The sequence below is a fragment of the Mus musculus genome, chromosome 8 (genome assembly GCF_000001635.26).
Source record: "Mus musculus strain C57BL/6J chromosome 8, GRCm38.p6 C57BL/6J".
Classification (NCBI taxonomy): domain Eukaryota; kingdom Metazoa; phylum Chordata; class Mammalia; order Rodentia; family Muridae; genus Mus; species Mus musculus.
In genome coordinates this window covers 11610371-11636668 of record NC_000074.6, presented here as the reverse complement: position 1 = coordinate 11636668, position 26298 = coordinate 11610371, and the positions used below count along the sequence as shown (strand labels likewise).

The following is a 26298-nucleotide window of genomic DNA, read 5'->3' as shown; positions in this document are numbered from 1 at the left end:
GGAAGCAGGCCAGGGCCGGCTGCCAGAGTCCTGAGTCCCCACTCGCGAGTGTGCCTGGCAGAGCAGCAGCTCTATTTAGAAGTAGCGCCTCAGGCATCGTCCTCAGCAGGAACCTGCGGCCGAGCTCCAACCGCTCCAGGTCACACCCACCAGCGCCAGGTCACGCCCAGCCGCCCCAGGAATCGACCAGAGCGCCGCTCCGCTCCAAATCCCAGACTCTCCTCCTTTAGTTAAGGCGTGGCTTTCAGCTGCCAATCACAGAGAGGCCGGCCTGGGCTTTGGCCTTGCCCCAGGCAAGGTTTACAGCCAGGGTCGTAGGCCTCCGGCTTCAGGCGAGGTCTCAGGCGCGGCCTCCTCAGGCTTCAGTCGCAGCCAAGTCTCCCCCCTCCTTTTTTTGTTTTGTTTTGTTTGTTTGTTTGTTTGTTTTTCGTGACAGGGTTTCTCTGTATAGCCCTGGCTGTCCTGGAACTGACTCTGTAGACCAGGCTGGCCTTGAACTCAGAAATCCACCTGCCTTTGACGCCCAAGTGCTGGGATTAAAGGCGTGCGCCACCACTGCCCGGCAAGTCTCGTCCCTCTAACCACACTAACGTGCAGGCCCACCCTCAACCCCTACACCTTCAGCGTTGGCATCAGTAGCGGCCTCCTCAAGCGGTGATCGCCTCCCAGCCCCTAACTTCACCACCAGACGCCTAAGGCGGCGTTCCTGCGCAGACCCTGAGAAGGCCCCGCCCTGCAGCCAAGGCCACGCCCTATCCCAGGCGCCAGCCTCAGCACCACCTGCGGGAGGCCCCACCCTATCCAGGCGCGGGCCTCGCCCCACCACGGGCGTCAGCAGCGGTCGGAGGCAGCGGACTGTTAGGCCCCACCCTCTCAAGGCGCAGGCTCCGCCCCGTGGCTCAGGTCCCGCCCTCAGTGCTCGCTGCGCTCGGATGCGGATGGGACGCGGCAGCAGCTCGCCTGTCCTTTGTGTTCGAGTGGCGGCAGCTTCGCAGGCCTTCACCGGCACATTCCTCTGGCCGATCAGTCGCGTGCTTCCTAGCGACCCATCATGTCAGCGGGAGCGGGCGCGGCCGTGGAGGCAGGCTTCTCCAGCGAGGAGCTGCTGTCGCTCCGCTTCCCGCTGCACCGCGCCTGCCGGGACGGGGACCTGGTCGCGCTCTGTTCGCTGCTGCCACACACGCCGCGCGCTCACCTGGCCGCTGAGGACTCCTTCTACGGCTGGACGCCCGTGCACTGGGCTGCGCACTTCGGCAAGGTGGGCGCGGGCACTTTAAGGCGCCATTTTCCGCGTGGTGTGCTGTTAGGGTCAGAGCGCACCCCACGGTGTCTGGAGAGCGCGGTCGGCAGCGGCAGCGCAACCCCTGAGAGTTCCAGGGCGCATGTGCGGTACCGCGCGGTCTGCGACCCAGGACGGTGGGGGGTGGGGGGCGCGGAAGCTGCTCAGACGCCGCGGGCGCCTCGAGGGCTTCAAGGCGCATGTGCGGCGGGCGGCGCGCGACCCAGGACCTCCGGGGGCGCGGGGAGTGTTGGGAGGCGGGGCGGAAATGGGGTCCGTCTCGCCGGCTCCCCCGAAGGATCCAGGGCGCATGTGCACACTTGTGGCTCTTCCGAGCGGGGCGGGCAGACTGCAGTTGAGGCCGTTTGCGCGGAGGCCGCCGGGCTTCGGGAATCGTGGCGAGGAGGAAACTGGGGGCCTCGCGCTTCTGTCTAATGGAAACCGGGTGCAGGGCCCCCTGAAGGCACGGAGGGATGGGCGCTGCCCTCGTAGCCGGGGGTGTCAAGTCTGCACCTGCTATGGCCGACGGCGGGGTCGCGGCCATGCCTATCGGCCCCCTCTCCACCGGGACCGTCCTGTGTAAGCTGCGCTAATTGGCCCCGTTCTCCTGGTGTTGAAAGGTGGCATGCAGTTGGGTGCAGGTAGTCGCTGGGAATCCACCTTCTCGTGGTCGCCTTAGTTAACCTGCACACAGAAGTGCTTCTGCGCCATAAAGCGGCAAAATTCACGCTGTACTGTTTACCAGAATTTGATCTAAAGCTAAAGGAGCATTTTCACGTCTACGGAGAACGAGTTGTAGACTTGACTTTGGAGACCAGTATTGTAGCGGAGGCGAGGACGTTGTAGTTCTGAGCTTTCCTATCTGAAACCTGGATGGTCTTAAGATACGGAACCATCTTGTTAACCCGTTCCAACTATTACGGAAAGCTCTTAGAGGCGAAAAGGCTGAGCCTTTCACCCCAGCCGGGCCATGTGTTACTGCTCTCCCTCCTGTAGGTTTCCAGCGTGTTTCCCTAGGTTGTACCTACCAGTGATGCTCAGGTTACCCAGTAATTTATGGGGCTTATTTATTCCCGGAAAACTGGCCATTGTGAAGGCTAACTATCTTGCTTTTACCAGATGCCCCATTTAAAAGGACCCTCCACAATTCCAAAGCCAGTTTCCTAGGTTGAACACGGCATAGCTAACAGGTTCAAATCCTGGCTCCACGTTAAAGGTTAACTAACTGCTTTTCTCTTGACACCTGTTCATCTTACTGCCACTTTGTACTTGTATGTTTCCCTTGGGAAATCTCACCAGCGATTACTTTTTGGTTTGGTTTGGTTTGGTTTGGTTTTCCGAGACAGGGTTTCTCTGTATAGCCATGGCTGTCCTGGAACTAACTTTGTAGACCAGGCTGGCCTGGAACTCAGAAATCCGCCGGTCTCTGCCTCCTGAGTGCTGGGATTAAAGGCGTGCGCCACCACCGCCTGGCCAGCCATCACTTTCTAACACTGTCCTAATGTCTGTTTGCTGTGGACTGTGCAAGTTTTGCAGCCTGCCGATCAATAAAAACTCAGAGAATCTGTGTTTATTGAAGTGACCAGTCCTTTGTAAGGACAAGCTTACCTTGCTTGGGGAGACAGATAGGAGGTTCGGGGTGCTGTTTGTTCTCAGGAATTGCTTGCAACCAAGCACAGCTTCTTCACTGCCTGTGGTCAGTTGAAGAGAAACAGACAGTCCAAAATTGGAGAACAAGTAAGTACCGAAGAAATTCCTGGCCAGTGTAGGCACATGTTGAATGTGGTGGACTCATAGCCAGCTGCCAGCGCAGTGGGACCTGGCTGGATCTTGTCTGCGCTTGCCAGTCTTTGAGTTAGTCACCTACTGGGTGAGCTCAGCCGTGGTGTGACTCTTTTATTATAGTTAGTTATTTATCTCGCATACTTGGTTTCTGTTCAGTTTTAAAGGCCGAGAGAGAGAGAGAGAGAGAGAGAGAGAGAGAGAGAGAGAGAGAGAGAGAGAGAGAGATACAGACTGGGCTTTGGGGCAGTTCAGTGTGTCGGGGTTGTGCACGGTGTGGGAAAGTCTGACTATAAAGAGTTTACTGCACTTTTTACAGTACAGTACAATTTGTACAATTTTTACAGCCCGATGTTTACTTACCATGAGTGTGAACGCCTTTATAGGAGGTTTGTGTGTGTGTTTTAAGAACACTCCACTCAGCATAAATGCTTTTAAAGTTTTGCTTAGTGATTGGAGAAAATTAACTTACTGTCAGAAGAAAATAATGCTAGCAAAAATGCCACTGGTGACTGTTAGAGAATTTAGGTTGTGTCCTATTAATTGCTATACTGACATGTACTGTTTCTCCTCCCACCTTTGTTTGAAGTTGGAGTGCTTAATGCAGTTGGTAAGAGCAGGAGCCTCACTGAATGTCTCGACCACCCGCTATGCCCAGACCCCAGCCCACATCGCTGCTTTTGGAGGACATCCTCAGTGTCTGGTCTGGCTGATTCAAGCTGGGGCCAACATTAACAAACCGGTAAGAAGGCCTGATTGACACTGCCTTTGTTTGTTTTTCCAGTTCCAGTTATTCACATGATACTGCTTTAAATTGGGCCCTTAATTAGAGTTGAATGTCTTCACCTGAGGTGAGCTGGAATCTGTCCCTTCAGTTACTTGTGACTAATAGGCCCTTTCCTCTGGAGGCGTGCACTCAGTTTATAGAGTGCTTTTGCGTGTCCTGTGGCTCCCTCAGATCTGATTTGATGATTTGCCCAAGGTCACAGCTGATAATAGAAGGCTGTTGGCCCACAGCCCAGATTTCTTGGCTCCAGCTCACTACTGCCTTAACTTCATAGACACTGCAGAAACATATCCAGATGTGCAAAAGGGTGGGTTTGCCCTTCACATACAAATTGGGTGTAGTGACTAGGTGTAGAAATGTCATTTTAAGTGTCATTTCCTTAGTGGAACACAGAATGACTTGAGGAATTTTTGTATAAGTATACAGTTAGAGGTTATGTGAACTAGATTTTTTTTTAAAGATTTATTTATTTTTATTATATATAACTACACTGTAGCTATCTTCAGACACTCCAGAAGAGGGTGTCAGATCTCATTACGGATGGTTGTGAGCCACCATGTGGTTGCTGGGATTTGAACTTCAGACCTTCGGAAGAGCAGTCAGGTGCTCTTACCCACTGAGCCATCTCACCAGCCCCTAGATTTTCTTTTAATATAATTTTAGACTCTCTTACCTAAGTGTATTCCAAATCTATGTTTATGTTATTAGCCTATCATAGAGAAACATCCAGTAGATGGTCTGAAAGGGAGCAGATGGAATTTGCTGCCCAGCCGCTGGCAGCACTGGTGGCTGATGTTTGTCTATGTGTGACTACGTGTACATGCCTGCTGAAACCAGAGGCATTAGTTTCTCCTGGAGGTGGTGGTTGTAAGCGCTCTGAACTGATAGGGGTGCTGGAAGGGAAGCTTGTACCCTCAGACAGATGAGCTGCCCTTCCAGCCCCTTAAGTAATTTCTAATTGCCATCCGCATCTTGTATGCAAAGAACCTTCCTTTCCTCCCTCCTGCATGGCTATAGCAGCAGTAGTCCCTTTCCTGAAGATAACTTAGCTACTCACATAAAATGGCAAGTGTTTGTTTGGCCATGGTTAAAAGCCTGGATGAAGGGGACCCACCTGTATCAGGCAGTTTCCTTCTCCTTGAGACTGACAGAGAGGCCCATTTTCTGTCACTGAGACTTGAGTAGGGACAGCTTTAGATCCTTACATGCTTGCTTTCCTTCTCTGACATGAATCTCTCTTTTGCACCGTCACCTTGCAGGGCAGGGGCTTGTCTGTCCGCCTGCTAACATCCACACTGTTGCCCCCTGGTCTCAGCAGGTGTGGGCTCGAGCTGGGTCCTCTGCTCACCTGGCAGTCCGGCTCTGGACGGCTTACTTAGCAGGCTGTGCTTCCAGCTCTACCAAAGAGACATATATGGGTAGTCATTCTGGGAAGGAAAATAACTCATTTGCTGTTAATATGGAATTTAGGTACATATTAACTTTAAGTAGTTAACAAAATGTAGTTTAGAAAGGTATAAAGAAATTGGTACTGTTTTAAGGCTTTTTCAAAGCTAGATGTTCCTTTGAGTTAGCATTTATGGTAGTTTCGTTGTTTTCAGCAGATGCGGAAAATACAGACTTGCAGGTGTGTCCCCGTGTCCCCGCTACGCTCTGGGGTGCCTTCCCAGAGCAAGTCTTCCTAGCCTTCCTAGCCTTGTTGTAATTTCTCAACTTCAGGTGCTCACCTGGACCTAGAATGTCTTGTCTCCTTTTGCTGGCTCTGGAGGTCACTGTAGATGTGGCAGTGACTTATGCTCTGTTGTGGGGTAGACAGTTTGTTTGCTTGTTTCTCACCTTGTTTGTGTCTACTTAAATTTCTTCTGTTTGCCCTTGGCATGTCAGCTGCCAGCAGTTCCATGGTCAGGTTTGTATCCACGTTCTTTTGACCGTCTGTCAGGTGAGACTCAGTGCTGCAGGTTTTCAACAGGGAAGTGGAGCTAGTCTTCATGCCGCTGTATTTTGGTGCCATTACTAACAGCCTTGCTAAAGACTTGCAGAGCATCTCTGGTTGGTTGTAACTAGCTTTTATTGGACTGGAACAGGGATAATAGTATTCACCAGACAAAAGCCAACATTTAAAAAATTAAAGAACAGTCTAAGGATCTGTGGGCTGGGAGTTAACAAACAGCTCAGTGGTAGAGCACTTGTACAGCATGAGTGAGGGCCTAAGTTCAGCTCCAGCACCAGACAGGGTGCTAAGTTCTCGGATCTCAGCCCTGGTGGGGTGGGATCTTCTGCATTAGTGACTGAAAAGTTACCTGGCTTTGCCTTCTGAGCCATGGGAGTGAGGAAGGGCACTGTTTAAAGTATCAGTTGTCCTCCCTGCAACTGGCCAGGATTTCTGGTGCCTCTTCCTCTTTCTTTCCTGCCTCCCAGAGTTTGTGATGGTTCTAGCCTCTTATGCATGCACACCACTGGGTACTTTAGAAATGTAATGGAAACTGGAGCATCATCATTCAGGGAGTTTCTGGGTTCTCTTGATTGAAGATTGCTTCCACATGCGCCTTCTTCAAGTGTGTAAATCACAAAGCAAGGGCTAGAAGTAGTCCTGCCTGTTCTCTAACCACTGTTACTAGTCTCCATCTTTTTTGAGAAATAGTTTGCTGTGTTCCAAAATTAACTGTAAGATTTTTTTAACATGTTTTGCAAAATTCTCATTTAAATCTGTTAGCTTTCTGCAGAGAGTATGTGTCTGTGGTATATGAATAATCTATTTGCAGGTGGGTGCGTGTATGTGGGAGAGGGAGCCAGAGGTGGGTGTTTGCCACAGTTTCCCTCTCCCTTACTCTTGAGGATGGTTCCTCACTGAAGCTGGGGCTCAGCAGTGTGACGAGGCACTTTCTTTACAGAAACTTCTTCCCTTCCAGCCAATTTGTGTGGGTTTTGTTTCTTCCATTTTTCTTTTAAAAGGTGGCTTGGCCGGATATGGTGGCACACACCTTTAATCCCAATGTTAGGTGGAGGCTGGTCAATGAATCTGTGTGAGGCCTCCCTGCTCTATGTAGCAAGTTAGAAGACATGGAGATGTGCAATAGAGAGACCCCCATCTCCAATAAAGGGGGAAAATGAAGGCAGCTTGGGGTTTTGTCTTCTTTGTTGTTGTTTTTCTGAGTTCACTAGGTAGCTCCTGGATAATCATGTGGCTTGCTTGTTTCTTTCTTTAAAAAAAAAAAAAAAAACAAACTAAAAAACAACTTTTTCCTGACCAGACTCTTGAATCACTTTTAAGTCCATTTAGAGCCATTTGGAACCCTTGTTTAAATAAGTGGCCAATTCTCCCTGTGTGGTGCTGTGCACTGGGAAGGACCTTGGGCTTTTGCTATATTTATGAGTGACCCTTTCCCAGGGCCAGTCAGTGAGCATTTGCCCCACCCCTGCCTTTTGTTCTTTATCACAGCCAACTGCTGTTCCCAGGAACCTTGAAGGGGGATCCATTTAAGTGCTAGGGACACTCTCTCCTCAGGTGTCCTAGAAGGCCCGTGGTCCTTGAGTCTCTGCCTCCTCTTGCTCGCTTTCGTCTTCTGATGCACTTCGTGCGTTGGTTCTTACAACCTAGAAGCATCACACTAGAAGGGTTTTCTCACTAACACAGTAAAGCAGGTTCATTTTTTAAAAAACGACTATCACTTGGAAGAGGCTTCTGAGTGCTCACTGCCTTCTGTTGGCCTTTGTGTTTGCCTGGCTGAAGGTCTGTCTGTGCTACAAAGCCTCGCCTGCCCAGCTTAGGTTTTCCTCTCTTTGCTTCATCCTCTGACTTGATCGTCTTCTAACATGTGGTTCTCGTTCAGCATAGAGAGTTGAAGGTGCTCTTGTGGTTTAGTGGCGTCAACACCATAGAAGCTGTAGAGGGATAGATGGGAACTTTTAAGATTCTTGTGGGCTTTCTCTTGTCCTGACTGTTTTAATGTGAATTGTTTTTTGCTAGTTATTTTGAGTTTCTATACAATACAGTTGTGCCAAGCTCCAGGATAAAATGCTTAGTAAATCAGCATTGCTGGCACGCACTAACCACATCATCAGAACTGGACATCTCCCAGGTCTTCTCTCATCAGGATCTTGTAGCAGAATGTTGTGGGCAGTCTGCCCTGTTGCCTGGCTTTCAGCCTCCTCTCACTGGTGCACTGTGTTCTATTCCACTTTAGGTTTTGCTCACACTACTTTATTTCAGGGACGGAGCAGGGTGTGTGGGCTCCCTGCTTCTCACTGTGAAGGCGTGGTAACCCTGAACATATGCATTCTGTTTTTCAGGACTGTGAGGGGGAAACTCCCATTCACAAGGCGGCCCGCTCAGGGAGCCTCGAGTGCATCACTGCCCTGGTAGGGAGCGGGGCTCACACCGAGTAAGTGTCTTCAATTATTCCTCCCACTTAGAGATGTAGTCAAGATGTTATATCCAGAAGGAGTGTTTAGAGCAGCAAAAGCCTTACAAGTCTTTATTCTGAAATTAGCAGTAGAGTTGTGCCTGTTTGGTCAGGTGTTAGTGAAGAAGTTGTGTTGGAGTGACCACTAGCAGATGCAGGCTTCATTCCCCCATGGCTCAGAGTGAGGCATCAGAGTGGCATGAAAAGAACAGTCCGTCCATGAGATGTCATTGACTGTGCCACAAGTAGTGCCACTGTGGCAGGTCTTCACACTTGGTTTGCTGGGCTCTCATTTCAGACAGGAGAGGGGTTGGATTAGAGGAGAGTGCCTTCGCAGGTCCCTTTGGCTCATAGTCTTGACTATTTCTAAGTCTGGTTTCCTTGGCTATGAGAGGCTTCATAAAAGTCTCCTTTGACCCAAAGCTTCATAGCGTCTAGTAACCTGGAGCTGCACGTGGAGAGACTGCATGCTGAGAGGTGAGGTTAGAACGTCCTTGAGTGAATTCCCGGAACTGGAGTCCACCTCCTCTTAGAGCAGTGCTAGTGTGTGAGCAGGTTAGTTCAGAATCGTGGTCTCATGTAGATCATTAGCTAGCCGTAGCATTACACGTTTATTTAGGTATTATATTCATTTGTTTCACTATTTTTACATTATAAAAATTTTCTTCTACAGTTCACAGCATTAACAAATGGATGCGGTTTTTTCACCCCAAAATGTTGAGTGTAAGCTATAGAGAGCTGTAATAACCAAAAAAACTGACAATACCAGCTTTTAAATTTTTACTGTAACTTAATGAGTAATTCATAAAGAAAGTATTTAATTAGAAACCACTTTATTCTAACAGGAAATGTGAACATCGAGACTTTGGATGAAATAAGACCCATAAAATTTAGTTTAACCCTTTGGTTTCCATTTTGTTATTCTGACTTCATATTACAGTAAATTCTAAACATAGGTCCTGGGTAGCAAAACCATGTATGTTAGATCATATGTCTGTCCAGAGCTCAGCTTAGTCACTGTCTTAGCTTCAGTTTCCTTCTTTATTGCCAAGTTTAGCCGTTAGCTCAGGCTTGGGTGTTTAATGTTATATATATGGCCTGGGTTGCCCAGGCATGTTAGCACATGACAGTAATCCAAGCACCCAGGAGGCTGAGACAGGAGTGCACCTTTGAGGCCTAGTTGCTAACATCTGAGAGAGACCCTTGTAACTTATATTTAGCTGGGATGTAAGGTAACGGAAAATCAACTTGATAATGTGAATATGTATTATATAATCGTAAAACATTTAAGATGAGTCTCAATTGCTTTAAAGTTGTAGAATCAGTTTTATTCTCTGTATTTATATTTAAAGACTCAAGCTTTAATAACAAGCTTTAATTATAAATACAGTCATATATAACAATTGATTAAATTATTTAATTATCATTTATGGAAATAATGAACAATTAAAGTTGGGTTTTTTTAAAAATAGTTTACTTTTATTTTTTTTCTAAATTATATTTTAATCGGTCCTGAACATTTTATTACAGAGATGTTTTAATTTTAATGGGTAGCTTAATCCTTTGAGCCATTAAATATCTGTCACTTGTCCTTTTTTTTTTTTTTTCCTTTAAGTAGGTATCTTAAATGAGTATCATATTTACAATTCTGTCCTTGGTTACAGGACCCTCAAGTGTCTCTTTTCTACCAGGTGTGGCTGAGCATGGCCTCGAGTGCCAGTCTGTCCCCCATCTCAGTACAGGAGCCACCCCTCGAGACCCTGCACTATGGTGACTGCCCTGGACTGAGCGCTCACATTTTTTGGGAAGGGAATTTAGCTTGAACTACCTAGGCAAAAGCAATTCTTAAAATTAGAAGTCTTTGGCCTGGACTTAGAACACAAGTAGTCATTATTGCTATTGTATATGTGGTTATTGGGTTTATAATCTAGAGAAAATGTTGCATTTTCCAGTAAGCTAAATCGAAAACTACTTCTTGGTGTCTATTCTGCACATTTTTATAATTGATCCTGTTTACTCTGTCTACATAGGCAGTTTGACTCCTCCCAAATAGCAGTGCCTAGGTCTATAATGATGCTTACAAGGCCAGATATATCTCAGCACATGATAGGACTTTTTCCCCCAAAGACCAAAGGTCTTTACATTAGTTTACATATTTAAAATCACTTAATATATTTTCCATTTCAGAATGGGTCATAATTGTTCATTTTATAATCTATAATATTTAGGAAATTAAAAACTTTCCTTCTATGAATAGGTTAAAAGCTGCCTCTTACTGCTATTTTTAAATTAATGACTCGGTTTTTAATTCCGACTCTGCTTTTTATATATGTGCTACATTAAAGTGGCCAAAGACTAAAGCTGTGCTTTTTCTGGTCATCGGGTAGATGAGGGTAACTGCTAAGTGTCTGTGGCTAGAATGGTTTGTTATGTGACTGACTTGTTAATGTAGGTTGCAACTGTAAGATAACACATTTCAGCAGCTGTGCATCGTATTAAATTTTCTAGCATCACACGTGAGTATGTTGACAGACTTTTGTTTTCTTCTCTTAATTTAAGTCTTGAGTTTTGGTGCCAAGTTATCTTTCCACGTGAGATTGTGCTTCTGGCTTCTGTGGTGGTGCTCCGTGCTTGCCACTGTTGACGCTGGGGCTGAGATACACAGGGTCAAATCTCAGGAATGTGGGCACACGTGTCCCCAAAGGAACTCAGCTGTTTCAGCATGGTGAATTGGGGCGGCTCTCAACTTCTTACCTGTGCTAGCTGCTGCCTCTGCTCTGAGTAGACAAGGGCGGCAAACACCAACATGGGAGAGCCGCCCACTTCCTCTGGTATCAGAGGAACAATAGAAGGTTGGGTTTTAGTGTGATTTTTTTTTACAGAAAGACAAAAATTTGCTATTCTTTTATCATGTTTGGTAACTTTACCTTCTTGAGGAAAGGGATGCTTCTAAGCCCACCTGATACTAAAGTAGTATTTTTTTCCCTCTGGGTAGAATCAAGGTACCCACACATGCAGGCATATTGTGCTTTTTCTCTGATTCAGTCTTAATGGGGTGGAAGGCGGGGCTGATAGCAATCTTCCCCTCTTTAGAATATGACTTCATCAGAACTTGTATGTTTTATGATAGGTGAAGTGGGCAGCCTTTGAAATATTTACGGTTAACCCAAGAGTGGGCGGGCAAGATAAAGCAGGGTCTGTGGTTCATTGTCAAGAGGCTTCACCTCGGATGAAGTGAGCTCAGTTGTCTGACAGAAGTGGCTGTAGGCCACAGATGCAGCTCCTGTGGAGCTGTTAGGCTTTTGTACTTAGGAAGCAGGTGTGTCTGCTTCACCTGAGAGGCAGGGCTAGCACCGGGACAAACATATCTTGAACATACAAACACATATGAACATAAGTGTTTAATGTGTTTGGTCAGAAGCTCACTTGTAACTTTTTTCAGGACAAAGCCAAGATTTACTGTTAGCCCCTTCCTTCTGATGCTGAAGGTTCCTTCGTCTTGATGCGTCTGTCCTTCAGAGCACTGATCCTGTTAGATGTCTCAGCACTGTGACTGAATTGGTCTGATGCTCTAGCGCTCCAAGGAGTTCTCTGTACCCTCACACGCAGCCTCTTCTCAGATGCTGCTACCACAGATCCTCTGCTCTTGCTGCTGCCTTTCCTCCATCCGGGTGGGACAGCTGTGTGGCTCTGCCTACAGGCAGAAGCAGTCAGTATGACTGACGGCGTCCCAGAGGTGACAGACAACTTAAATAAGAAGTAGATTTCACTATTTAACTGTTGCTTTTATATTAAATTAGTGCTTTAAAAACAAACCAGCAACTTCCAAATACCAATTTTCTCTCTGTTAAATCATACTGAAACATGCTAAGTATTTTAATGTATGCAAACATAATTGTGATTCACTTGCAATGCTAAACATCTTCAATAATGTTGAACTTGAAATGAAAACTTGGCACCAAATTTATTCAGGTAGAAACTTTTAAAAATTAGTTTCTTCCTACTGTTACCTGAAGAGTGCATTGATGAAAGTCTCCATGATAATGTGTTTGGATACCAAAGGGTTAAAAATACACGTGTATTTCTTTTACTGCAATAACAATGTTTGCTAATGTTTGTCTGTACAAATGGACATTTAGTAAATGTTTTTATTTTATCTTTTTTTTAATGATCCCATGTATTTGCTTATTTCCATCTAGGAATAGTTACTAATGTATTTGCGATACAGCATACAAATTTTAAAGTAACCAGAATCGTGAGTTGATGGTTTTCAGTCCATACTGTTAAAATTTTGTTGAAATATTGACATAAATTGGCTTCATGCTAAAGTTACTAGAGGTAACTCTTAAAGCCAGCACAAAAACAGTCAAGGTGGCTGCACACAGTGGCTCAGCTCTGTGTCTGCTCCTGCACCTCGTATGTGTGTATGTATTTTTAATCCAGTGTTGCCTGCAAATGTGATCCCTTATGATTGACGTTTCCTGTGTATGAACCATGCCCGTTTCAGTCACGCAGAAGATGCTGAATCTGTAAAAACTACACGTGTCAATGTTTTACAGCTGCGTAATTCGAATTGACTTGGTTTTTTCAAGTAATCCTAGAAAGGGGGAGCATTCCCATAGAAACTGCTGAAACTGCCACAGGTGCTTCTCCGAAACCTTACGGTTGTGGCATTGAATGTTCAGTATGGCTTCCCTTCTGCACACAAGCATACTGTTGAGGTATTTGTTGCGGTGATTGGTTTTAATGCTAATCTAGGAATTCAGATATAGATTCTTTAGATTTGCATGCTTTGCTTACCCTAATTTATGATATCTACCTTTTTATTTGTAAACTAACAATAGCTAAATTCAGATCAGAACTTTAACAGAAATATTATTTATATAAAAATTGTTGTTAATTTTTAATTGTCACATGGCATTAGCACAAAGAAAGTGTTACAGTGGTGATGTGACACTATCTAGTTCTGAAAACTAGATATTTCTTGATCTGTGATTATTACTCTAATTAAAGGGAACACTCATTGGAACGGCTTCTCTCTTCTGGTATTGTGACACTGTAAGTGGAAAATCAAAGGGGTCTTTGTGACAATATGTTCTAAAGTTCCTGGGGAGTGGTTCTTATGTAAGTTAAATTTAATACTCTGTTTAAAGTGTTTGAGGGCAGTTTGGTTCATTTTTGCCACTTTGGCAAAATATTTAATGTGTAGCTCCCATGTGCTAGTTTCCTGATTCTGAAACATTCGCAGGAGGGCTCGGTGGCGTAGAGCTTGCCTAGCGTGCTCTAAGAGATCGAACCTAATCTCTCAGTGCTGTGAAGATAGTTGGCTGGAGAACAGTTATTTTCCTGTAGCGGGGCAGTGAGAGCTGGGACTGGTAGCCAGGAGGAACATGGTTTGCCGCAGACTGGGCTCAGCAGCAGGGAAGTCTGAGCCTGCTGACTTCCTTCTCAAAGCTGCTTGCAGAGTCTCAACAAGACTAGCGTTTTTAATAGACTCCCTGTTTTCATATTTTTATATGGGTATTAGGACCAGAGAGAGTGGATAAGATCTTTCTTTAAAAGTTTTAGCGATTTCTCCCAGGTAATTTATGTCTGTTGATACTTCATTAGAGTCTGTGTCTACATGACCTAGTTAGTCAGAAAACACTCTGGTAAATGTTGGTGAATCACAGGCTGAAGGGGTGGACTGTTAGCAAGCACTTGACCCAAAGTAGACATGGAGGTCATAGAGGAGTTGTCTGATTCATTCATGTGCCTGCCTCCCATGGAACTTTGGAACTTAGGACGGGAAAGGTGAAAGTGCCTCCTTAAACTGGGAGCGCTGCATAGAGGTCAGTTAGCTTGGAGTATTTTACCCAAGATCGCAGTCCCACCTGTTAAAACACTGAAGTTGAAATGTGAGCTAATAAAGCAAGCAAATGTGAAAACAGAATTTTAAGGCCCAAGCTTCTTTCATTAAAAATTAGTATTTTGATGACTAAGGGTGCAACTCAAAGGCAGAGTGCTTATTGTGTGTGTGGCCCAGGATTTGATCCCCAACACTGCAAAAAAAGAAAAAAAAAAAGCAAAACCTGTTTTGAGGGGATATAAGTTAGTGCTTACTCTGATTTTAATGTAGCTTGAAGACCTTGAGAGCAGCTCTTACTCTGTATGTTCCCTGGATCAGATGTTCCCTGCTGATCAGTGAGGGCCTCTCACCCAGGAACAGAGTACATATGGTGAGTGGGGATGAGGAAGAGAGGAAACAGGTGGGACATTGAACAGAGGACAAGTGGAGAGTGGTGGCTGTGCTCAGTATACTGGCATCATCAAGCAGGCCCTCCAACTTGAGACAGTAACACAGGACGCCATGCTAGAATCAGAAGGGGGCTCCACATTCCTATTCTCTGATAATGCCACAAGTTACTGCCACTTAAAATTGAGCAAAATGAGCTCCTCTGTAGCACTGTGTAGCACAGATTCCAATGTATCCAGTACACTGTGTAGCACAGATTCTAACATTTTCTAGACGTTTTTGTTTCCAGTTCATGTTTACTTCCCATCCTTGAAAATCCTACTGGAGGCTCAGCTTGACCCCTGGCTCTGCCTGCTGCTGCATGGGACAGCTTAACTCTCACTTTTTTGAGCTTTTGAGTTCAAAAGTTGGGGAGGGCCTTTAAACATGTTGGCTCTGGTGTAGAGGAACTCTCCAGTGTTGTCAGCTACATGGGTAGTCAGGGGAGCAAACTGTTAGCCCGCTGTAGTTTATATCGGAGGATCCTAGTGCATTTCCATTTCTTACTGTTGAATGTTGGCCTTTTGTTTCTGTATTCTTGAATTTTGATGAACAGACCATATTCATCTATAGAAAGGGTTATTCGGGGACCAGTGAGATGGTTTAGTGAGTTCAATCCCTAAAACCCATTTAATGAAAGAAGACGAGTTGTCTTCACACACATGTGCACACACACACTCAGATGTAACAATAAAAGTGATCATCATAATTTTGTCTATAGGGCTGGAGAGATGGCTCAGCGGGTAAGAGCACTGACTGCTCTTCCAAAGGTCCTGAGTTCAATTCCCAGCAACCACATGGTGGCTCACAACTACCTGTAATAGAATCTGATACCCTCTTCTGGTGTGTCTGAAGACAGCTATAATGTACTCATAGAAATAAATCTTTAAAAAATAATAATTTTGTCTATAGCATTGCTCTTGACCTTTCTGAGGAAATTTATTTATCACATAGCAGTTTGCTTGAAAAACTGGACATGCCTAGACAATCTTTACTCTGCTGTCTGATGAGTTCCACATGTTTATAAGACCTGTGAGATGTGTGGCTGGGTGGGGCACTTAAAACATGGATATCATGTTTTAATGACAAGTGGGCTTGTTTGGGCCGTGTATTCACTCTTGTTTTCTTTTAATTCATGTATCAGTAAAGATGCTGGGATGGCTACATCAGAACTCACAGTGCTGAAGTCATAGCAGCTTTAGTTTCTGCTGGTCCTATACATAACTGCTTTTTATTTTGAAGAAAGTGCTACTGGTTTCTGGGATCCTCAAGTCTTGCCTCTTTGTATCTCCTCAAGCTGGGCTTGAGGGCTGGGGAGATAACTCGGTCACCACAGTGTTATGCAAGCATCAAGACCCGAATTTGGATCCCCAGGTATTGGGAAGACAGGGAGATGATACAGTTCACTGGCCAGCCACATCAGTGAATTTCAGGTTCAGTGGGAGACCTATCTACAAACACAAGATGGAGAGAGATTGAAGAAGACAGTCAACCTTTAGCACACACACACCAACACTACACCTGTGTGCACCACACACACAAACTCGGCTTGAGCCTGTCTTTCAGATACATATTTCCTTTCTCTCTCTCTTTTTAAGTAGATATGTTTGATGAGTATCTAAAACTTTCTGAAGCTGAAGCCTTGTGCATGCGACCACTGACTGGAAGTAGAATACAAGGCTGTGATTATCCTTGTGAACTAAGAACCATTATTTGTCCCCAAGTCTATAGTTATTTTTAAGTTTGTTTGTTTGTTTGTTGCCTTAACAGTAACCCTAACAAGCGCAAGCATCAGGGTTTGGATTGCTCATCTCTCTGATACAAAGCGAGGCCTTCATTTCATCACGTCTTGGTTGGACGTGAAGAATAGCTGGCTGAATAGGTATGGAAGCTCTCCTCACCATTGTTATATCCAGTACAAGTTGATGAGCCCGCAACTAACAGTGTTGCTTCCCTGCAGTTGCTCTCAGAGCAACACATGTACTTGCCTTCTGAGGGAGCTTTAACACAGTGGCTTTCATTCCCTCAGTTTTCTCTGTTCCTCTTGTTTACAAATTAAGCTGTTTCTTTCCTATTCAGCTCTTTGGCTTAAACTCTCCCAGTACGTCTTTCTTTCATCAATGACTTACTTTTTAGTGTTATCACTAAACAACACATACGTTCCTGTTGGAGAGTAGGCCTCAGCCTAAGGAATGAGCTCCTGTGGCAGTACTGCAGGGTTATCAGAGAAACACCCACCCAAGCTCTGTAGAATGCCAACATGTACACTTCTGAAAACTTTCCTATGGAGGGCCAAATCTACTGACGTGGAGTTGACCTTGTCTCGGATGGGGAGCCAGTGGCAGCTCACTTTGTCAGGATACCTTCTGAACTTCCACTTAGAGTGTCACATATCAGCCCAAAATCTGGCTTGTTGCTAAGCTGTGACTTTGCATTCAGGGAGCCGCTTGCTCTGAATGCCATGGACAATGCTGTCAGTACATGCTTGTTTGTATTCATTTACTCAGTTAGAGGATGGGCTTTAGAGTTAGCTGCAGGAGTCAGATCTCAGGTGAAGTCTGAAGTTAGAATAACTCGAGAGTCTTCAGACTAACATAAGACACAGCTTTGAGAAGTCAAACAGGAAGATGCCTTTTAAGTTTAGTATATTGATTTTTTTTTTTAACTGTCTTCCAAATCAGATATATGCAGGAGAAGTTAGTTAGAGAACAGGCTGATTAACTGCTCCCTTAATGAAGATTTGCTGTAGATCTGTTAAGGCCTTCAGATAGTTTAGTCAGCTTGGCAGGAGCAGACACCAGGGTCAAATGCTGTGGGATGTAATTCATTGTTTTTGTGTTGTACAGCCTGAGAAATGCCAGTGGCCTGACAGCAGCAGACATTGCACAAACCCAGGGTTTCCAAGAGTGCACCCAGTTTCTCTTGAGCCTCCAGAACCATCAAATGAGCCGTTTCTGTCATAATGGCACCTTGAGTGGAGGTCATGAGAGCATACTGCCCACTCACGTTAGCCTGGGAACAAACCGAAAGAGATGCCTGGAAGACTCAGAATCTTTGGGAGTGAAGAAAGCTAGAACCAGAGGTGAGATCTGTGGGTGGTGCGAAAAGGAAAGGGGCCTACCCTTTTTCATGGCTAAAGCAACTTTGAGAGGCATCTTGTACCAAGTAAGTACCTGGAGAGTCCTGTGTGGGGACTTTGAAGTACTGCCCTGTGTCACACTGTAATATGTCCCGCTTGTCAGAAAGGGAAATGCAGAAATAATCCTTCCCGTGTCTGCCCTAGCAGAATGCCATCTGACACGACTGGCTTTCCAAAGAACCAAAGTTTCCACTTCAGAGGTCATGGTATATAATTCCAGAATTCCAAGCCAGAATAGAACATGCCTAATTTTGATCTGTTTATATATACCCAACTTTTCTATATGCTTATAAAGTTTGTTTTAGTCAAGTGAAAACAGTAGCTTCAATTTTTGTCTACATATTTTGTGTCTGTGTATGTTTAGGTATGTTATGTGCATGTAAATGCATGTACTTTAAGAGGGAAAGATGTCAGGTTCCCCTAGAGTGGGTGAGGTAGTGCTCGCTTCCCTTCCAAACCCAAGCAGAATAAACGTGGGTCACTGAGACATCCATAGGCTGCTTTCTCAGATGTAGCTTAGATTGCTTCTTCAGCAATGACAGACTACAAGTACAAACACCAGTGACAGGAGAGTGGGGTGGTACACATGTCAAATCCAAACATGGTGTCGTTAGGATTGGGAGAGATCAATTTTGCGGTTTGAAAAGTAGATGATAGCTATGGTGACTGTGTGCAGCATGCTGAACAGCTGTTCATAGGCAGGAGGAAGAGAGAGCCTGTATGAAGATGTCAGCCAAGATCTGTTTTCCTAGCAACTCAGAAAATGAGATGCTAAGCTGTAGACTATGGAAGAATTTCACTCCTGCTCAGCCTGCTGGATCAGTGCCTTCCTATGGTGATAGGCTCCTCTGCCCTGTGCTGGTATAGTTCCATCCATGTCTTACTGCACCCCCCAGACCTGTTTGAGATCAACAATCATTGATGGTTTTAATACTGGAGGAAGAGTTACCTTCCTATGTTTTGTTTTTCTTGGCTGATGTGAGCTTCATTCCATGATAAGGAAACTGCCCTAGGTTTGGGGCATGGAGAATGAAAATCTTGTCCCTGTTCTCCTGGGGCTTTGTGGCTGCAGGCAGAGAAAATGCCCTTCACATTTGTTGGCTGTTTTTATTTTGGGGACAGAGTTTCACTATGTGATCCAGCTGCCCTCAGACTCATGATCCTTCTGTCTCGACCTTCTGAGTGCTGAGAATATAGATAACACCCCACATCTGCATTTCTAGTCAGTAGCTAAAGAGGTATTTAATCTAATTTTCAGAGATGTGAACTTGCACAAAAACAAGAACCTATAATTGTCACTTTGTACAAGGCCTGTTGAGATGCTGAGTATGGGTCTAGCCTCTAGCAGGTGTGTTTCAAGAGTGCTTGGGGTTTGATTAGAGACAATAGGCTGGGCATGAGCATTGAACCGTGGCCTCGCTGTCCTCGCTGTCCTCGGGTCCTGGGGAAACATCACCCTGGGGAGCATCTGTTACCCCTTCAGCTGGATAATCAATAATTGGGAAAGACTCTTGTGCCTCTGAAATGAGGACGGCCTAAAGCTGTGAAATTCTCCCGTTATGAAAACTTTGAATGCTGAGTTGCTTTATTTGTAGTCTCTGACCCAGAAATAATTGTAGGTACTTATTAAAGGAATGTTAACAAGTATGAGCTTATGAGTGTGTAAATGTGCTGTTTGTGAACACGCAGAAGGGAGGCACCCCAGGCTCAAAACAAGTGCCCAAGGTGTCTGTAGCCAACAGTAAATAAAAGATTCTTCTGGGCATTGGTGGCACACACCTTTAATCCCAGCACTTGGGAGGCAGAGGCAGGTAGATCTTTTTGAGTTCAAGGCCACCCAAATTGAGTTGAGCTCCAACCCTGTCTCAAAAAAAAAGATCTTTTGAAGTAGTTAGCATAGAAAATAATAGGCTCCAATGTGGCATTTTCATACGTGTAATATGTTTGTGTGTAATGGCCCTTGCTGTTTTCCCCTTCCCTCTAGACTTTTCCCCCAAGTGTGTGTGTGTAAATCTAAATTTTACATGTAAGAAGCAGTATTTTGTTTTTCAGGGTCTAGCTTATTTTATTTAGACACGGAATCTAAAACCTCGTGATAATGTAGTTCATAAAATTTCCTGCACATGACATTTTAGTCTCTTTTCTTTTGATTGATACATACAGGCTACTCTGTAGCCATGGCTAACCTGGAACTTGCTGTGGCTTGCCTCAAACTCAGACCTGCCTGCTTCTGTTTCTTGGTTGCATGAACCACACCTGGACAGTGATTTCACTCTTCCTGAGTGAAAAGCAGACTGAAGTATGTGCCAGTGAAGCAATGGGTAGTAGCAATTTTTGGAACTTTTTTTTTTTTTTTTAAACCATTCTTACTAGAATTAAGAGTCCATTTGTTAGAGAGGGGCTGGTCCTCACTGAGGGTTGTCAGGTTTGGCACAGATGAGGGGAGAGTGATGATGATGGTGGTGGTGGTGATATCTTTGCACTTCCACTCTTGGGCACAGGGTGGCAGTCTAAGGAAGGGGAGAGAATGTGGCCCAGCTCCTTTCTCCCGGGTCCTCTGGCCTGTGCCTGTGTGTTTGCCTTCAGGTTCCTGTATTTCTTCAGGGAGCTCAATCTGGACATTGCTGGGAGTGGGAGCCTGTGGATAAACTGTACTTGAACATAACCCTTTGCATAAATTTTTTAGTGAAATTAGTAGATGAATTTTAAATGTCATGATTGCTTTGAATGCTTCATATTAAGAATTGTCTTCAGTAAATTTCATTAAACTCACTTGTGGAGGGGGTGGTGCAGGAAAACTTAGAATTATCTGCAGGTTATACAACTCTCTGTGTTCCCCAAAAGAACCATCTGAGAATTAAGACTCTTGGCATCAAGAAAATGAGCAAAAATCTGGAATGTGTGACTTTGAGCTGAAATTGCATATTTTTTATTGTAGAAAGTAATTTCACAATAATATAAAGGTTTACTAGTGATCTTTGCTTCTTTAAATTACTTGAGAGTTGTAAAGCTTGTAGTGTAGATAAAAGCGATGCAAAGCACTGTCTTTGCTTTCTTTATGGACACGGAATCTAAAACCTCGTTTTCTGTGCAGTTCCCAGCCTGGATCACGCCATGCCTCTAGCAAATGGAGAGGCTGAAGATGATGCCGACAGAATGCACGTGGACAGAGAGTGTGCTGCTGTATCAGGTGGGACTGGACAGTTTCCTGTTAGCTGCAACAACACCCCAGTGGTGGAGGACACCAAGCAACAGGAGAGTAGTTCTGTTGGACCTAAAGAAATAGAGATATATACTGTTTCAGCAATGCAAACCCCTTGTCGTTGCAAGAATCAGTATGCTTACTATTTCTGAGTTCTCAAACTTTGCACTTTCTTGTCCAGTGTCTTGAAGAAAAAAAAAAGGGTTCTATTATAATTTTTGGCACTTGTACAGATGCAAGAATTAAGTGTTTTTGGTAAATTCTGTTGCTATGAGGACTAGCGCAATCTCCCTGTTAGATTTGAAGCTGTTACATGATGTGCCTTGCTTGTTTCTCATGAGGTCTACAGTTACGGTTTCCTGATGTGGCCTTTGGGTGGCTCTGCACATGCTGTTGCTCATACTCTGAAGGGAGTGCAGCAGGTGAACAGCTAGCTCACGGAAATGCTGGGAACTAACTGTGAGGGTGGTGGCTGTGGCTTGTGACCTACTCAAGACAAGTTTGGGATAACTGCCCCACGCTCTTGGTTGCTTTGGTGTCTAGCATTCCCTTGAAGACTGTAAAATACTGATCATTTTCTGCAGAGTTTATGTGTTACAGTGTCCAGAAGACTACAACATAACCCTTACTTTAATGTTTCAAAGTCAAAGGAGCTGAGTTTTCTTAGACTTAGGATTTCTAAAATGCTGTATTTATTTGGCACATGCCTTTTCCCCAATCTTTGGGTGATAACAAAAATACCATGGCTAATTTTTATATAAAAGTGTTTTGTTATGGTGTTCATTTCTTCACTGGAAATAAAAGGTCACCTGTGTGTTTCCTAACCCACAGGTAATATTGTCAAGCCCAGAACTTGCTCTGTCATAGGTGGTGATAACTTTGGCCAAATCATTAATGCACTGGGTGCTCACCCATGAACAGTTTGCTCAGAGCAAATGTTCATTTAAAGCAATGGTTTCTGAAATCAGCAGAGGCTGTTTTGCCTAACAGAGGAAAAGTGGTAAAAGCCAGAGCCTCTCCTTTATGGAGACAGCATTGTTCCCTTCCTGGTCAGGCAGGAGAAAGAAGCTCTTCGCTCTTCTCATGCCAGCAGGCAGGTCGTCCTGGATGTCAGAAGGCCACGTGGGCCTTCTGGTGTTTTCCAGTACTGTCTGACTCAGGAAACGTGTTGGCACTCCCTAGAGATTCTTGCCAATTCCTAGTGTGAAATAGCACGCTGTGCACAGAAAGGCTGTGGAGACAGCTACCCTGCCCTGAGATCTGCACAGACAGAAATAAGGAGTTTCCTCCTTAAATGCATCTCTGCTCTTTTTGAAAAGCTGTGAGATGATCCTGTCATCTTTTTAATGTCCCTTGCTTGAGACCCATCACTGGGCTTGATTGATCATCTCCCCAAGCTCAGCCTGGCTGCCTGTACCCAGTGCTTTGTACTGAGTGGCTTCTGTCCGCAGCTGAGTGAGTGGGTGTAGAGTGGACTTGGGTGAGCTGGCTGTCACTGTGAGTCTCCAGCTCCTGCCCTTGACCCAGACAAGGCTAGGCTGCCAGTCCTTTGATTTTGAGATTACATAGGGGTGCCTCACAGCCATATATAATGGGATCTGATGCCCTCTTCTTGTGTCTGAAGACAGATCATATGAATGAAATAAATCTTTAAAAAAAAAAAAAGAAAAGAGAAACTGATGTACTTCACTTGTGCACTAACTGGGAAAATACCGTCTGCACAGACGTTGATTACTTTGAAATTCACTGTGTTTTTTATGAGTTATCACCTAAAAAGGTAATTTATAATTTATCTTTGGAAAAATAGTGGATACTTTTCCCCATTGAGAATATTTTGTTTCTTTGCTAGTCTTGAAATACTCCTTTTCTAATAGTGGATTGTTTAAAGAGAAATGCTGTAATTTTAGGTGAAAAATATCCTCTGAACAGATTCCAGTTGTTAAATAAATTATGATTACTAATAATTTGGGGGAAAGTTGATTAGAGAGTCCCTGACAGGACACAGGCAAACTATAGGACACAGGAAACTGCTGGACGTGGGTCTTCCTCCATGAGCCACTAGAGCTGAGCTTGTGTGGAATATGTCATGTCTCTCTGAGCAGCCCCAAGCATTGAGATCAAATTTAATACTACCAAGCAAGAGACGTGAATTCCCAGAGAGCATCAACATAACTTTTCAGCATAGGTGGTTTCTGAAAATAACAGGCTCTGAGACCTTGGCTCTCATGGTCACTGTTGATCTGGATTCAGTAGGAACTTCTCAGCACTGCCTTTGACCCAAGACTAAGAAGAGCAACTGGTGTAGGCAGTCGCTGCTGAAGCTCCATTCTGTGCTGTGACCGTGCACTGAGTGGCACTTGTGGGATTGTGTGTAGAAATGGGTGTTGCTGAGACAAAAGCAGTTCGTTCCTCTAGTAATTATGTTTGTGCTTCCTGCACTGGAAGTGGACCCGACTGGCACCATTGGGCCTCCTCAACAGATCCACTCCATTTGTCCTTCCCTCCTTGCCTAGAAAAGTTCTGTGAGGAATATTCCCATGGGTTCTGATGGGCCCTCCCAGGAGTGACTTAAATTGTCCTCTGAGGGTCACCTTAGTAGTTAAGTATCTACTGCAGTGTGTCTGCTTTTGATGACAGCTTTTGTTTCAGAGCTCCCTCCAAGGCTACTGAAATCCGTATGTTTATACTTCTAAATCTGCCTGAGTGACCTTGAAAAGGGAACCAGTGTGTTTAGGAGAAAAAAGCAACAGGATACAAACCAAAGTCTTTTATAATTGTGGCAAGAGTTGAACATATGTTAGTGTCTCCTTCCCCATTGGTCTGCGTTTTGGTGACAGGTGTATTTCTTAATGCAGATATGAAAAACAGTAGCTCCGTGTTGAATACATTGACAAATGGAAGTGTCGTCAATGGACATTTGGACTTCCCCTGCGCGAACCAGCTCAATGGGATGGAGAGCAGGAGTCACCCGTGCTTAACAGGATCTAATGGCGTTAGCAATGGACAGCCATTGTCCAGTGGCCAGGCCTCTGTCTCTGCTAATGGGACTGAGGAGCCAGAAAAGACCATGGGCATTAACCCCGAGATGTGTGGGTCTCTCCATCTGAACGGGAGCCCAAGTAGCTGTGTGGCCAGCAGGCCGTCCTGGGTGGGGGACATAGGGGAGAGCTTGCACTACGGACACTACCATGGATTTGGGGACACTGCTGAGAGCATCCCTGAGCTAAGCAGTGTGCTGGAGCACACGAGCTGTGTTCGGGTGGAACAGCGCTACGACAGTGCTGTCCTGGGCGCTATGCAGCTGCACCACGGCTCCTGAGCCCAGCGTTACCTCAGTTCCTCTGCAGTGCCAGCTTGAGGAAGCTGGACAGCCTGTGCTGTAGGTGCCTCGGCTTTCTGAGAGAGAGTGAGTCCTTGGATTCCTTCACGTAGAGTGCTGCTCTGTGCATAGACCCTTCTCATGGCGTGGCAGGCCTCCTGCGAGGGGTGCTTTGGAGGCTTCTCTTGTTTGACACCAGCCTTTTTTTTCCCCACATCACGAGACATTGCCACCTTTTTGTGAATTGTATTTGATCAGGACAGTTGGGCATCGCTCACCTTTACTGTTTGCTGTAGCACTCCTGATGACACAGCTTTCCCCTGTGCAAGGACCTTTACAGTGTGCAGCAACCCCGGGAAGGGGGCTGACTGCTGCAGGTGCGCTCAGTGGTCGGATGTGCTAGCCCCTTCCCTCCCTGTGTAGACTGCTGCCTGTGTCTCCTTAGAAACAGCTCTGCCCAGGATGGATTAGGTTGTTGTTTTTACTCCACATTTATACTTGATCTCTAGACTTTTTTACCACAAACAATGGTTTCCTTTATATACAGTGGATGTTGCTGTTTGTAGGAACTGTCGGGTCAGAATATTTTACTATGGTGACCTATTTTTTTGTTACTGTTTTTTGAAGTTTTCTGCTTAAAGATATATACCACTATATATCCAGTTAACTGAGAGAATTTTGGGTTTCTCTTATTAAAGCTGCATTAAATTCGTGATTTTATAGAAATTAGCTTTTGTTTAGGCAACTAGTGGCTATACAGCAAATACCCAATGACTTCTGATTTTTGTAATAACTATCAGTGCAAGTGAACTGTGAGGTGACAAAGCCAATGTTTTAAGAGTGTACTAGCATTTTGTTTTCAAGCTGTTCTTTACAAATTGAATAAAGAAAATGCACTGCTGATCTGTCTCTGAAACTGCTTTGTAGGTGGGGTTAGGGTGGGGTCCAGGAGGTGTATGGTGGGAAGGAGGTTTGGCCTTGGGTTATATTTTGCTTTCCGAGTTTGTCTTCATGCCCCATGTAATGGGTTTGCTATCACACTCAGCTCTGTGTCCCTTGCTTTACTGAGACTCACATGAAGAATGTAGCCACTCTCCAGGGTCCGAAAAGCTGCCTACATGGTTGACTTGAAGCCGAGCAGTCGTTCCCTGTGAGCCATGTCCTAGAGTGTCCGACATCAAGTGTCTGTACACAAGTATCAGTGCACATACAGTCAGCAAGTTGATGGGTGACTCAGTGTGCTGTAAGGACAGAGATGTTTGAGAATTGCTTGGCACAATGTGACTGTTGGGGAAGAAATGCTACATAGACTCTGTTGGGGGACAGCATGCATGCTCTCTACAGGTCGAAGGAAAAGTGCAGTGGGTGACCAAAGGCAAGGAGCCCTCTGAAGTATGCATGGGTGGCAAAGGATTTTTTTTTTTTTTTTTTTGAGGCAGGGTTTCTCTGTGTAGCCCTGGCTGTCCTGGAACTCACTCTGTAGACCAGGCTGGCCTCGAACTCAGAAATCCGCCTGCCTCTGCCTCCCAAGTGCTGGGATTAAAGGTGTGTGCCACCACGCCCAGCCCATCTGTAAGAATTCTTAACAGACTTTACAACACCCATTTTTGGACACATTTCATCACCAGTGCCTCAAAACACTGTGTGGCCCTGCCTCCCATCGCTGGGGCTGGGCATAGAGCACAGCACTCAGGAGACCCCAACAGCAGAGTGCCCGTCCTCAGCTTTAGAAAGCTGGTAGCAGGGACTGGAGAGATGGCTCAGCTAACTGCTCTTCCAAAGGTCCTGAGTTCAATTCCCAGCAACCACATGGTGGCTCACAACCATCCGTAACGAAATCTGATGCCGTCTTCTGGAGTGTCTAAATATTTTTTTAAAAAAAGAAAGCTCGTAGCACCAGAGTCCTCCACGCTCTGATGGCAGCACAGCCATGGGTCTCCAGGAGTGGTTCTGGGGGATTCTGAAGAGTGAGTGGGTTGGAGCCCCTGGCCAGTGATACCTTCTTGCTGAGCTGACCATATTCCCTAACCCTGGTGGAACGACAATGACAGCCTGGTGGGCTACCACAGACCCAGGTTCTGTCTTTGTTAACTGCTGGCTTTAATTGTTAGTA

At 45.2% G+C, this 26298-nt stretch overlaps 1 protein-coding gene and 1 non-coding gene across 16 annotated transcripts; both read left to right on the top strand.

Annotated features, from left to right (window-relative positions):
* Nucleotides 1-742: 742 nt before the first annotated feature.
* On the top strand, nt 743-25088 carry Ankrd10 (ankyrin repeat domain 10). Of its 15 annotated transcripts, none has more exons than XM_006508692.2 (7): nt 893-1258; nt 3651-3803; nt 8139-8230; nt 16296-16407; nt 17372-17607; nt 20759-20857; nt 23722-25086. In XM_006508692.2, exons 5-7 carry the CDS (start codon nt 17469-17471, stop codon nt 24183-24185), a joined length of 702 nt encoding a protein of 233 aa, XP_006508755.1. In that variant the 5' UTR covers nt 893-1258; nt 3651-3803; nt 8139-8230; nt 16296-16407; nt 17372-17468; the 3' UTR covers nt 24186-25086. The 15 variants fall into 15 exon arrangements, 14 of the variants coding, with proteins under 14 accessions (XP_006508748.1, XP_006508750.1, XP_006508755.1 ...); XM_030243220.1 differs by lacking the exon at nt 16296-16407 and adding an exon at nt 12811-12972; NM_001281974.1 differs by having other exon boundaries at nt 912-1258; nt 20759-20854; nt 23722-25088.
* On the top strand, nt 933-975 carry Mir7238 (microRNA 7238). Its single transcript, NR_106097.1, has one exon. It is a non-coding gene; the product is annotated as a microRNA 7238 (primary transcript).
* Nucleotides 25089-26298: the final 1210 nt, after the last annotated feature.

Coding starts and splice junctions, on each gene's coding strand:
- Ankrd10 (XM_006508685.4), top strand. CDS start 1,052: ATGTCAGCGGGAGCGGGCGCGGCCGTGGAGGCAGGCTTCTCCAGCGAG. Junction 1,259..3,650: donor GGGCTGCGCACTTCGGCAAG/GTGGGCGCGGGC, acceptor CTTTGTTTGAAG/TTGGAGTGCTTAATGCAGTT. Junction 8,231..17,371: donor GGGAGCGGGGCTCACACCGA/GTAAGTGTCTTC, acceptor TGTGTTGTACAG/CCTGAGAAATGCCAGTGGCC.